General features: G+C 41.8%; 2 protein-coding genes across 3 annotated transcripts in view; one reads left to right on the forward strand and one right to left on the reverse strand.

The window, feature by feature from the left end:
- arfgap2 (ADP-ribosylation factor GTPase activating protein 2) overlaps nucleotides 1-14,038 on the forward strand; it is a 62,573-nt gene that overhangs the window by 46,410 nt on the left and 2,125 nt on the right. For both annotated transcript variants that reach the window (XM_060923406.1, XM_060923408.1), the window contains 5 exons: nucleotides 12,388-12,516; nucleotides 12,813-12,968; nucleotides 13,098-13,224; nucleotides 13,375-13,465; nucleotides 13,552-13,673. In XM_060923406.1, the coding sequence (XP_060779389.1) occupies nucleotides 12,388-12,516; nucleotides 12,813-12,968; nucleotides 13,098-13,224; nucleotides 13,375-13,465; nucleotides 13,552-13,673 (625 nt within the window). The remainder of the gene's footprint in view (nucleotides 1-12,387; nucleotides 12,517-12,812; nucleotides 12,969-13,097; nucleotides 13,225-13,374; nucleotides 13,466-13,551; nucleotides 13,674-14,038) is intronic.
- Nucleotides 9,288-11,703, reverse strand: LOC132887785 (uncharacterized). Its single transcript, XM_060923409.1, has 2 exons — nucleotides 10,157-11,703; nucleotides 9,288-9,892 (listed from the first exon to the last, which is right to left on the reverse strand). The coding sequence occupies exon 1, from the start codon at nucleotides 11,093-11,095 to the stop codon at nucleotides 10,205-10,207; it is 891 nt and encodes a 296-aa protein (XP_060779392.1). The 5' UTR covers nucleotides 11,096-11,703; the 3' UTR covers nucleotides 9,288-9,892; nucleotides 10,157-10,204.

Genomic DNA, 14,038 nt, shown 5'->3' on the forward strand with positions numbered 1-14,038 from the left:
TTGTGCCAGTAAAAAAAAAAAAAAACCAAAGGATAGAGAAATGCGTCAGACATAATTTAGGTCTCAAAAAGAAGACCTGTTCGCCCATGCAAAAGTGACATCATCTTACCCCATATGACAAGCTACAGAGGTGTGTGCAAAAGTGCTCTCTCCCTCTCCGAGGCTGCTGGTTCCCGCTATAATAGATTGTTACGAAAATAAATGTTAAATGAAATATGCATCCCGCGCATTCCTTTCCACAGGAACTTTGCTCACAACGTTTCGGTCGTGGCTAACGCACTGTCCTCCTTACCACAAGTGCAACGTTTCAGGAACAATACGGAAAGGACAGTGCGCGGGATTCATCTTTCCTTGAACAATTACCCAGAGACTTTTTAAATTACCTCACTGGGAAATATCCAATGCACCTGTTCAGTTACAGAGTTGTGCTCTCTAAGTTGTAGTCATTCAAACCATTGTTTTGGCAGCCTGGTAGCCTGATATACTAAATGTAAATTCATGGTTTGGATCATGGGTTTTCAAAGTGTGGGAGAGTCCGCCCCCCCTCGGAGAGCAAATAAACAACAGCGCCCCCCCCTACAATTTTTGTTGTTGCTATACTTAATGTTCCATTCGTATTTTTAAAAAAATGGTTGTTGTACACATTTTTATTTTTTTCTTTTTCACATTTTAAACATCTGTGCTTTTTAAAACATCTTGTTTTACACATTTTAAACATCTCGTAGCATCGTTAGCTAGCACCTCTTGGCAGACAACACACTGTGGCAGTGGAGCATCTTCAGATCCAGTCCATGAAAATCCAAACTTTTAAATAATCGTGGTCATACTTCCTTCTTTTTCCAGTCCCCCCAGGATTTCGCGGGCCTTTTTTGTGATTGTTGTGGGCTAAAATGTCTGATGTTGCGGGGGGGGTTTCCCAAAAAAATTGCGATGAAAGTTGCGGTGTTTTTTAGGTTTTTGTTGCGATTACATTGCGGGAGGAAGTGAAAGTTGCGAGAAATTGTTGCGATTTTCTCTTTTTGTGATTAAAATTGAGTGATATGTTAAATATTAAGTTATTACTGAAAAACTATTGATTAAAAAACAGACACTGAGAAATGGTCCTATAAACAACTTTACCAATATAAAAGATTACCAGGACTACAAAAATGCAGAAAAATAGGCTTTACTTATCCAAATGCACCTGTTGGTTCAAAAGTTATAGTGCATAGAACCTCACAGCACAACATGAAGTTACCTTAAAATAGAATATAAATGCTGCAGCTTTCATGTAAGAAAAAAAACTATTAATACTAGTACCGTGTGCAGGCAGTCTCTCCTGAAGACTAAATTAAACAATAATTATAAACTAATAAAATAAATGGCTCAGGTTTCATAGAAGAAAAAAAAAACGATTTGAACAGAATCTCACAGTATGATGCTGAAGCTGCCTAAACAATGGAAAATAAAATACCATTTTGGCAAAAATGTTGGCATCCATTACTTTCTTGTATTAAGTAAAAAATAAAAAATAAAGTGCACACAGTCCTTCACTGTAAACATAACACACTTTCAGTAACAGAATTTAAGCCTACATAAACACTGACTCGCACATCATGCAATGTTGCCAGATACTGCTGACGTTTTCCAGCCCAAAATATGTTCAAAATCTGCCAAAATGCACTTAAAACCAATCTGGCAACACTGCGCGCATGCTGCTTCTCTTGAACGTAAACACAGAAGTAAGGCGGAAGGTAGTTTGTCGACGTCACTTCAAGACGACGCCAACGATTGGTCAAATTTGCGGGAAAGTTGCGGTGATTGGATATAATTGTAACACCGCCCTGAATTCGCGGGGATTGGTTGAATTTGCGCTGAAGTTGCAAATCGCAACATCCTGGAGGGTCTGTTTTTTTTCGCTTGGCCCAAACTCTGTCTCCTCACTCACTGTAGCTTTAGGTACTAAAAATCGATCCATTTTGTCTCTGGTAAAGGCTCCTCACGTTGCGCCCCCCCTGAAGAACTCTGGCGCCCCCCCAGGGGGGGCGCGCCCCACACTTTGAAAAGCCCTGGTTTGGATGACTGCACAATTTATTTTCGTAACACTGTGTTACAGCGGGAACCGAGACTCCCGTGCACAGTCAGCCTATTTTGCAGAGTTTAGTATTGCTGCTAGCCTGTATTCAAACAGCTAGTGGCATGCCGGTGAATCCAAATTGTGGCGCTTTTTTCAATAGTGCATGATAGGCAGTGGGACGGAGTTTTCTTTTCTTTTTTTGATCGGGTAGTGTGACGAAAAAAATGTGCAGGTTGCTGCACTGCTATTTCAAACGGCTATGATAAACTCCCTTGCCTCTATGCCCTATGGATAGTCTGCCTAATGTACACGAACACACTTACACAAATTTGTACTGCTCATGAACGTGTACATGTTCACAAGCTGACCATTAGCTTAACCCTGAAACAGAACAACAGGGTAGGAAGCTGCTTATGTTATTCAGCATCACGACTGCAAAGTGCACAATCAACTTACTACTACTGATATACAATATCATTAAACTTGACGTAACTACATTGCTTACCAGCATTCACATAAGAATTTCACAATAATAAACTGAATCCCTAGCTACATCTGCAACGGCTAAAATCCTCCTACCGCTCACTCTCGTGGCTAACATTGGCTAACGAGGAGTTTAGCTGCTATCACCAAATAACAACACATTAATAAACTTACTGGGCAGAATGGATCTTCAAATGCCGGCCGAAATTGGAGGTCGTGGTCTGGCTGTCAGAAATCGTCACGTTGCAAATCTTGCACTGCGCCGTTTGTCGTTTACCTTCTAGGCAGTAGCCCTTGAAGCCGAAAGTGATTACTCTTGGGATGGCTGACATGATGATATGATGTGAAATCTGTGAACACATCGTGGCATGGGGCGTGCCGGTATATAGCCCACACAGGGAGCGTGCCTGATGGACAGGGCGGTGACAACGCAACGGCAGTGCAATCAAAATTACTGAATTATGTGCATATTACATTTTATTTTCACAATAAAAACACGATGGAAATAACACTCAAGTCACTCAAGTCATCGTGTGTCAAGTCAAGTCCCGAGTCTTAAACTTCCAAGTCCGAGTCAAGTCTCAAGTATTTTCATGTTTTGTCAAGTCACAAGCAGTGTTGGGCACGTTACTTTCAAAAAGTAATTAGTTATAGTTACTAGTTACTTTTCCCAAAAAGTAACTGAGTTAGTAACGGAGTTACTTTGTCATAAAAGTAACTAATTACCAGGGAAAGTAATTATTCCGTTACATTTTGTTCCCCCTAAAAAAAAAATCAAATTAAATTAGTGTAATCATAATAAAAGTGAATGTTAAATGTGTTTAATGACTGAAATGGACACTTAACAGAACCAGTTAGTAACATTATCTACACTATATTAATATTTTTGTGGGACAATGTGAGATAAGACATCTATCAAATGTAATATATTTTTGCAGTTATTAAAATTATGTTACTAATTACTGGCCACTGACGAGGACAAATGCTTTGTTCCTCGACATAATGTGCATTGCACGTAAACACTCTTGCCTTTTATTTCAAGTAATGAAAAGTAATGGCTGTATTTCCAATGTGAAAGCGCAGTGCTGGGCTGACCGCTCGCCATCGCTGTGTCTTCCGATTGAAAGAGTGCGCAGTAGTGCAGTAGGCGTGGCCTACCTACATATGTTGTCCAAATCTACTCTGATTGGCTTACTGTGCCGTTGTCTCGTGTCTCGCCGCCCCACACGAAGCAGAGTAAAGAAAGGCTGAACGAGTAGCGTGCCAGATGAGAACAGCTTTAATAAAGTAATGCATAGTATTTTATTGTAAGTAACGGGAACGGCGTTATAACGATGTAAAAAGTAATTAGTTAGATTACTCGTTACTAAAAAAAGTAACGCCGTTAGTAACGCCGTTTATTCTAACGCCGTTATTCCCATCACTGGTCACAAGTCATGAAAACAGTGACTCGAGTCGACTTGAGTCCAAGTCCCCAAGTCTCAAGTCCCCACCTCTGATATATACACAAGTATTAAGCTTTTTTTTGGGGGGGGCGCATGGTGGTGCAGTGGCTAGCACTGTCGTCTCACAGCAAGAAGGTTCTGGGTGTGTGGTCAATGGGGGCCTTTCTGTGTGGAGTTTGCATGTTCTCCCTGTGTCTGCGTGGGTTTCCTCCGGGTGCTCTAGTTTTCCCCCACAGCCCAAAGACCTGCAGTTAGGTTAACTTGTTAATCTGAATTGTCCATAGGTGTGAACGTGTGTATGAATGGTGGTTTCCCCAAGTCTGGGAATGGGAGGGCACGGCAGGAAGGGCATCTGGTATAAAACTATGCTCCAATCAATAGGGTCCACACGGCAAAAGTATTCATCCCCCTTGGTGTTTTATTGCATTACAAGCTGGAATTAAAATGGATTTTTGGAGGGGTTAGCACCATTTGATTTACACAGCATGTCAACCACTTTTAAAGGTGCACACTTTTTAAAAAAAATTGTGACACAAACAATAAGATGAAAAAACAGAAATCTGGAGTGTGCATAAGTATTCACTCCCTTTTGTATGAAACCCCGAAATAAGAGCTGGTCCAACCAATTCACTTCATAAATCACATAATTAGTTGATTAAGATCCACCTGTGTGCAATCAGTGTCACATGATCTGTCACATGATGTCTGTATAAATCAACCTGTTCTGGAAGGACCCTGACTCTGCAACACTACTAAACAAGCAGCATGAAAACCAAGGAGCGTTCCAAACAGGTCAGAGACAAAGTTGTGGAGAAGTATAGATCAGGGTTGGGTGATTTAAAAAATATCCCAAACTTTCAATATCCCACAGAGCACCATTAAATCCATTATAGCAAAGTGGAAAGAATATGGCACCACTACAAACCTGACAAGAGAAGGCTGCCCACCCAAACTCACAGACCGGGCAAGGAGGGCATTAATCAGAGATGCAACAAAGACACCAATGATAACGCTGAGGGAGCTGCAAAGATCCACAGTGGAGATGGGAGTATCTGTCCATAGGACCACTTTAAGCCATACATTCCACAGAGCAGGGCTTTATGGAAGAGTGGCCAGAGAAAAGTCACTGCTTAAGAAAACGCGTTTGGAGTTTGCCCAACAGCATGTGGCAGACTCCCCAAACACATGGAAGATGATTCTCTGGTCAAATGAGACAAAAATTGAACTTTTTGGCCATCATGGGAAATGCCATGTGTGGCGCAAACCCAACACCCTGAGAACACCATCCCTACAATGAAGCATGGTGGTGGCAGCATCATGCTGTGGGGATGTTTTCATCTGCAGGGACAGGAAAGCTGGTCAGGACTGAAGGAAAGCTGGATGGCACTAAATGCAGGGCAATTCTGGAGGAAAACCTGTTTGAGTCAGCCAGAGGTTTGAGACTGGGATGAAGGTTCACGGTCTAGCAGGACAATGACCCTAAACATACTGCTAAAGCTACACTGGAGTAGCTTAAAGGGAAACATTTAAATGTCTTGGAATGGCCTCATCAAAGCCCAGACCTCAATCCAATTGAGAATCTGTGGCATAACTTGACGATTGCTGTACACCAATGCAACCCATCTAACTTGAAGGAGTTGGAGCAGTTTTGTCTTGAGGAATGGGCAAAAATCCCAGTTAGCCCAAGAGCATTAGCTCAAAATTGAATCCAACCCGGAACAAATTAGTAACAAGCTGAATTTTTCAGAATACCCTTAGGAATAACATACTAAAAGTCCCCGGGAATCCACCTTGTGCTCTCTGAGAAATTCAAGATGGCATCCAAAATGGCCACCGATTGGAGATTTTTCAATATCTCAGGGATAAAACATAATATAAATGCAATTAAAATGTTAAATTATATGTTCTCTCATACAAGCAATGGAAATTCACCATTGTCACACTGTTAAAATTAACCAAGATTACAAGGTCATTAATGTGGAAATTACATGGAATTTGATGGTTGACATGATTGACAGATTAGCTTAGTAGGCTACCTACATACATGAACATAATGTAAGACAACAATTAGACATCAATTTCCTTAATATTTAGTGCATCTTTAAGCTTTGATAAAATATTAAAGGGAAATTAAATTTGAGAACTCTATCTTCTAAAACTACAATGGCAAGCTGTTTCAGTACACTTCTTCAACATTCCGGCGACTTTCATGACAAAAAGGTCTGCCTCAATAAAAGCTCTTGCTTATAAACAATGAGTAGACTTAAACACTTCTCAGTGCCTCAGTTGTAATGCTTGGACCTTTGTTGTACCATCAATGAAGTAGGGAATTTATTCACGCTTGTTTAAGGGTGGAAAAAAATGAATCTTTGCATTTCTAGCGCCAGTCTTTACTACTAGCAATGCCAGTGTGTTCGGACAAAAAATGACTAAACTCAGCATGACCTTTTAAAAATGACTGAACTCAGCATGACCTTTTAACATGCCATTTTTCATTTTACACCACCAATTTACTTTAATTAATATTAATGAAAATAAGTGCTCCGACCCCTAGTAATTGTGTTTGTTGTTTTGTGAACAGAATAGGATGATACGGAGTGAACAAGTAACCAATGGATCCACACTATACACAAATATACTGTTATAATAATGTGTACATTATTATATAATGTTAATACACAATGTAATTAATACACACATGTTGGAATTTACTCTCCTACCCTACAAAACACATATTCTGACCGTTTAATTGCATTAATATTTTGTTTTGGGCCTGAGATATGGGCAGATCTCCATTTGGTGGCCATTTTGGACGCCATCTTGAATTTCTCAGGGAGCACAAGGGGGATTTCCAGGGACTTTTAGTATGTTATTCCTAAAGGTATTCTGAAATTTTCAGCTTGTTACTAATTTGTTCCGGGTATAACCCTATTACTCCTGGGCTAAGTGGCGAGATGTGCTAAGCTAATAGAGACATACCCCAGGAGACTTGCAGCTGTAATTGCAGCAAAAGGTGGCTCTACAAAGTATTGACTTGGGGGGGGGGGAATACTTATGCACACTCCAGATTTCTGCTTTTTCATCTTAATTTTTGTTTGTGTCACAATTTTAAAAAAAAAGTGTGCACATTTTAAAGTGGTCGGCTTGTGTAAATCAAATGGTGCTAACCCCCCCCAAAAATCCATTTTAATTCCAGCTTGTAATGCAACAAAACAGGACAAACACCAAGGAGGATGAATACTTTTGCAAGGGTATGTGTGTGTGTGTGAGATGTATGAAGTTTATCTTCGAGTGGTGAACATATTCATGAGTGCGCGAAATGCAATGAGTGATATATTTTTCAATATACGAAGATAAACTTCATGTCTTCATACCACCGTGTAATTTTTCTTTATATTATGTGGACACATCCACAAAAACAAATACGCAGGTTAAGCAAAAGAACTTTTAATTTTGAACTGGTTTGCCATTTTGACAGTGCATGTCCAGTCAGCAGGGAAACACTGGGAGTGACGTCATCGGAGTGAAATATTGGGAAATGCGTCACTCTGAGCCGCGATGTATTTCGTATGAAAAATGCTAGGTTTTTCAACACAAGAAGTTAATCTTCATATCTTCACACCAATGTGTGGGGTTTTTTTCCCATTTTTTCCTTTCCCCTCTTATTATTATATACAGTTGTGGTCAGAAGTTTAAATACACTCATCATGGGCATGAATGTTATGTTTGGGCTGTTAATGATTTCCTTGAACTGTTCTTTTTCCAGGGTGGAATGATTGTACAGCATACATTTTTAATGACTTCAAAAAACAGGAATTGAGTGCACAAGTTTGAATTTATTTTGGATTTTCTCTAATCCACACAGGGTCAAAATTATACATACAGGCTCAAATATATACATTCACTTATATCTGTTAATAAGTGGTGCTGAAGGTTCTACAATGTCTTTTTTTTAACTTGCCAAGGCCTATTAACTTCTCATTAGTGATCATGACTGACTACAACTGGTAGTTTCTCTTTGCCAGCATAAAAAGGATTTGTTTGACCGTACTCATTGGATTGATCAATACTCAGAACCATGGGAAAGTCCAAGGAATTCAGTGAAGAGCTAAGAAGGACAATTGTAGATTTACACAAGTTGGGAAAGTCTCTTGGAGCCATTTCTAAACCACTGCAGATTCCAAGATGATCAATTCAAACAATTGTACGTAAGTACAAGTTATTCAGATGTGCCACCACTCTGACAAGGTCTGGAAGAAGACTCAAACTGTGTAACCCTCAGATGAGAGGAAATTGTTTAGTATGTTCAGGAACAATCCAGGAACCACCAAGGCTTAAACCTGCCATGAACTGGAAACTGCTGGAACACCAGCATCACAGTCTACAGCGAAGTGAGTTTTACATTGCCATGGACTGAGAGGGTGCCGACCAAGAAAGAAGCTCCTGCTCAAAAATTGATGCCTTCAAGTTCGACTGAAATTTGCAGCTGCCCACATGTACAAGCCAAATGCCTTCTGGAGAAACATTTTTGGTCAGACGAGATAAAGATTGAGCTATTTGGCCACAATGACGAGGTATGTTTGGAGGAGTAAAGGTGAGGCTTTCAAACCTAAAAACACCGTACCAACTGTCAAGCATGGTGGTGGTAGTAGCATCATGCTGTGGGGCTGTTTTTGCTGGCAGTGGTACTGGTGCATTGCACAAAGTGGATGGAATAATGAAGGATGACTACCTCCAAATTCTTCAACGTCACCTCAAATCAATAGCTAGACGGTTAAAACTTGGACACCACTGGGTGTTCCAACAGGCCGATGATCCCAAACACGCATCAAAACTGGTTTTGGAATGAATAAAGCAAGCTAACATTTTAAGCTTCTGGAATGGCCTTCCCAAAGCCCCGACCTCAACCCTATTGAAAATTTGTGGACTACTCTTAAAAGCCGAGTCCGTGTCAGGAAACCAACTGATTTTTAAATTAACTCTACCAATTCTGCCAAGAAGAGTGGTCAAATATCCAGCCAGAATTATGCCAGAAGCTTGTTGATGGCTACCAAAAGCGTCTGGTCGATGTGCAACTTGCTTAAGGGACATTTTAACCAAATATTAGTGGGGGTGTATGTATGTATGTATGTATATATTTGAGCCTGCATGTATAATTTTGACCCTGTGTGAATTAGAGAAGCTCAGAAATAAATTCAAACTTGTGCACTCAATTCCTGTTTTTTGAAGTCATTAAAAATGTATACTGTACAATCATTCCACCCTGGAAAAAGAACAGCTCAAGGAAATCATTAACAGCCCAAATTTACCATGACATTCATGCCCGTGATGAGTGTATGTAAACTTCTGACCACAACTGTAGACATATTTGACACACACAGTACTCATCAAAACGATTCATCGATTTGGATGAAGATGTTGAAAAAAAAAGTCATGGTTGTGGTTCGTATGAAAAATACAAGTGGCGTATTTCCCAGTAAAACACTTGGGGCATGTGTATTTAAAAAAAAAAAAAAGTGTGTTTTTTATTTATATTTATATATATATATAATATTAGTGCTGTCAAAAAATGTCGCGTTATTATCGCGTTAACTTGACTCAATTTTAACGGCGATAATTTTTTTTATCGCGAGATTAACGCTCTGTGACATGATGTAGGTTTTTCATAAGCTTTTGAAACTGCCAGGAACTTGGAACAGAGACTTTGCTTAGAAAAACGATAGCGGCTAGACTGTAATGCCACACCACGCACAGCCAGAGTCCTCTGCCCTCCCCCCAAAGAACCAGCGCGGGCAGGGCGCGCTAGCTCTGCGCCTCAGGACGAAGAGCCACGGTGCTCGGCTTAGGTTTCGTTTTCCCATCGGCGGCTCCAGCCCGACTTTGCAGTGGCTGTGACAAGACTTATGCTCTGCAATTAAAAAAAAAAAAAACATTGGTACAAAGCAAGCCCATTCACTTTTTTATGCTGATAAAAGAATTACAATGGTTTTTCATGTGACAAAAATGTGCGATTAAATTGCGATTAATCGCGAGTTAACTATGACAGTCGTGACATTAATCGCGATTAAATATTTTAATCGCTTGACAGCACGTGTGTGTGTGTGTGTGTGTGTGTGTGTGTGTGTATATATATATATATATATATATATATATATATATATCTCCTTCTCACCCTCGGTGGGGGGGGATGGTATCCATGTCATCCTCAAGCTCGGGTCCTCTACCAGAGGCCTGGGAGTTTGAGGGTTCTGCGCAGTATCTTCGATGTTCCTAGGACTGCGCTCTTCTGGACTGAGGCTTCAGATGTCGTTCCTGGGATTTGCTGGAGCCACTCTCCCAGTTTGGGGGTTACTGCCCCAAGTGCCCCCACTACCACGGGGACCACGCAACCCTTGACCTTCCACATCTGTTCCAGCTGCTCTTTCAACCCTTGATACTTCTCAAGTTTCTCATGTTCCTTCTTCCTGATGTTGGCGTCAGCTGGGATCGCCACATCTATCACCACCACCCTCTTCTGCTCTTTGTCCACCACCACTATGTCCGGTTGGTTAGCCAGGATCTGTTTGTCAGTCTGGAAGCTGAAGTCCCACAGAACCTTGGCCCTGTTGTTCTCAGCCACCTTCTGTGGTATGGCCCATTGGGACTTGGGTACTTCTATTCCATACTGGTTGCAGATGTTCCTGTATACTATCCCAGCCACTTGGTTGTGCCTCTCCATGTACGCTGATCCAGCTAGCATCTTACACCCTGCTACTATGTGCTGGACTGTTTCAGGGGCTTCTTTGCACAGTCTGCATCTTGGGTCTGATCTACTCTGGTAGATCCTGGCCTCTATGGCTCTTGTGCTTATGACCTGTTCTTGTGCTGCCATGATTAGTGCCTCTGTGCTGTCTGTCAGTCCTGCATTATCCAGCCACTGGTAGGATTTCTTGATATCAGCCACTTCCTCTATCTGACGGTGGTACATGCCATGTAGGGGTTTGTCTCTCCAGGTTGTCTGTTCCTCCTCCTCCTCTGCACTCTCATCAGGGTTCTGCTGCCTGAGACATTCACTTAGCAGTTCATCCTTTGGGGCCATCTTTCTGATATTCTCGGATATTCGATGTTTCATCCTGGACCGTGGTCTTGATGCTCACTAGCCCTCGGCCTCCCTCTTTCCGCTTAGTGTATAGTCTCAGGGTGCTGGACTTGGGGTGGAACCCTCCATGCATGGTGAGGAGCTTTCTAGTCTTGATATCTGTGGCTTCTATCTCCTCCTTTGGCCAGTTTATGATACCAGCGGGGTATCTGATGACTGGTAGTGCGTACATGTTGATGGCTCGGACCTTGTTCTTACCATTCAGCTGACTTTTCAGGACCTGCCTTACTCTCTGGAGGTATTTGGCTGTGGTTGACTTCCTTGTGGCCTCTTCATGGTTTCCATTAGCCTGTGGGATGCCAAGGTACATGTAGCTGTCTTGGATATCACCTATGTTGCCCTCTGGTAGGTCAATCCCCTCAGTCCGGATCATCTTGCCTCTCTTTGAGACCATCCGGCCACACTTGTCCAATCCGAATGACATCCCTATGTCATCGCTGTAGATCCGGGTGGTGTGGATCAGCGAGTCTATTTCTCGCTCGTTCCTGGCATACAGCTTGATGTCATCCATGTAGAGCAGGTGGCTGATTGTTGCCCCACTACGGAATCGGTACCCGTAGCCGCTCTTCGTGATGATCCGACTGAGGGGGTTCAGGCCTATGCAGAACAGCAGTGGTGATAGCGCATCTCCTTGGTATATGCCGCACTTGATGTTGACTTGGGCAATGGGTTTTGAGTTGGCCTCTAGGGTTGTCTTCCACATTTCCATTGAGTTCTGGATGAAGGTCCTTAGGTTCCTGTTGATCTTATACAGTTCCAGACATTCCAGTATCCATGTGTGTGGCATTGAGTCGTAGGCTTTCTTGTAGTCAATCCAGGCAGTGCACACTATATATATATATAAATAAATAAAATCTTGATTTGAGCATTTTGAAAATCATGTTAAAGCATCCATTCAAATTAATCATGAAAATTGCAACTTAGCATCTTTCACATCTTTTTTTGTGAACATCTGAATAATAAAAGTTTATAATATTGAGTTTATTTAAAGCAAGTATATTACTATAGTATATATTGATGAGAGAAATGTTTGTATAGTTGCAATGCAAAACTAAAGAAGCAAACGTTAGACACTAAACATGTCAGTGGGATTGTGAATGAGCCCTGATTATGCTGGCTGAGTTGCAGGAAGGGAAAAGTGCAGAATGTGCACTGGGCAGTTTAAACACTGATGCTTGAGGTACGTTCCTCAGATCGTCATGCTGCTGTGGGTTGGAGATTAAAGAGGATAAAACTTGTGCGTCTCCTGTATTTTTCTTCTCCAGTGTAGTGTCACACTCTGTGATGTCAGAGATGCAGGTGATTGAGCAGGAGACCCCTGTGAACTCAAAGTCCTCCTCTCGCGCCAGATTGGACATGTTTGATGAGCCTGGGTTTACATCCGGACCACCAAAGTAAGTGGCAAGGCCGAGCTGTCAGTGAGCACACTTTAACCATAGTGGGGTGGGGTGTTCACATCTGTCTGATGTTTCCCAGCATCTCGAGGGTTACATCTGGTGTGAAGTAGCTATATCTTAGTTCAACAAACACACTGACAGGTGCAGAAGTAATTGCTGATAGTATATCATGTGACACAACACGCTCTGTCCTACACATAGGGAAAAAATTTTCTCTTCCTGTTGTTGATTTTGAATGTGCAGTGAACAAAATCCCTGAAAGCTTTGTGTTTGTATGTAATGTGCCATGGCAGGTACAAGGACAACCCCTTTACTACAGGAGACAGCTTTGGCTCACGGTGGGATACTGATTCAGGCTCCACCTCCTTCTCTTCCTCCTGGGCTCTAGAAAAGGAGGAGCCCAAAGAGCCTGAAGTCACCATCTCGAGCATCCAGCCTATCGGGGAAAGGTTTGTTAGACTACAGACATACAAATTTATATTGATTTTACATAATTGGCCTGGTATTTCAAGAAAAATTATTGGCAGTGTAGAATTATCTTGGATGTTTGAGAAATTTATGGTGGTGTTTTTTTTCAGGTTACCTAGCAGAAGGAAGCTGGAAACTTCCATGCCTGTCGCAGAATCCAGCGAGGCACGGCAGAAGTTTGCTAATGCTAAAGCGATCTCGTCTGACATGTTTTTTGGCCGCGAGAGCAATGCTGAGGTACTAACAGCGTGGAAGCAGCTTACACACCTGTTCACTGCTGGGAAATAAAAAGGCTCTTCTGCTTGATAATGAATCAAGATCACTCATGTCAGTCGTTTTCTTTGGTTAAACTGAATGTCCCTCAGACCTCTTTAATGTGTGTTTCAGTATGAGGCCAAGGCTCGTCTGGAGACCTTGTCCAGCAGCACATCTATTAGCTCTGCTGATCTGTTCGGGGATGGAAGCAGCCGCTCGTCAGGTGAGCGCGAGTGTTTTTATGAAATGTGCGAAATTGAAAGCTGGACCACTTGTGTTTATACAGATAGATGTGTGTTTGTTCTGTAGGGGGATCAGGATTTGATAGTGTGCTTCCCTCTGGACCGGACATGGCCCAGTTTAAACAAGGTGTAAAGACCGTGGCTGGAAAAATGGCTGTGCTGGCTAACGGGGTTATGAACACCATTCAGGTGAGTCTTCTTGATTCTTCGAGGAATGACTCCGTATGAATGTTTTGAATTCTGACAAACTGTAAAACGAGTTACACAATTTAGTGTTTTCCTGACATCATAACCCCCTGATGCAAGACAGACACACACATCAGGGTTGTCATGATTATTAGAGAACTGGATGCTTAAGTGCAGGAACAGTGTGACATTATATAGTGTAAAGACACTGATTTAAATCCGTGCTAATTCAAATTAAGAGGTAATTGAAACTGAATCACAAACTGGCTAACAATCAGTGAGCGTGAACGTGCTTCCTCCGAGAGATATATAAAGCTAGCCAGCCATATAACGGACTCCGAGAAAAGCGCTATCTACCCTGTTCTGCA

This window comes from Neoarius graeffei, chromosome 6 (assembly GCF_027579695.1).
Source record: "Neoarius graeffei isolate fNeoGra1 chromosome 6, fNeoGra1.pri, whole genome shotgun sequence".
NCBI lineage: Eukaryota > Metazoa > Chordata > Actinopteri > Siluriformes > Ariidae > Neoarius > Neoarius graeffei.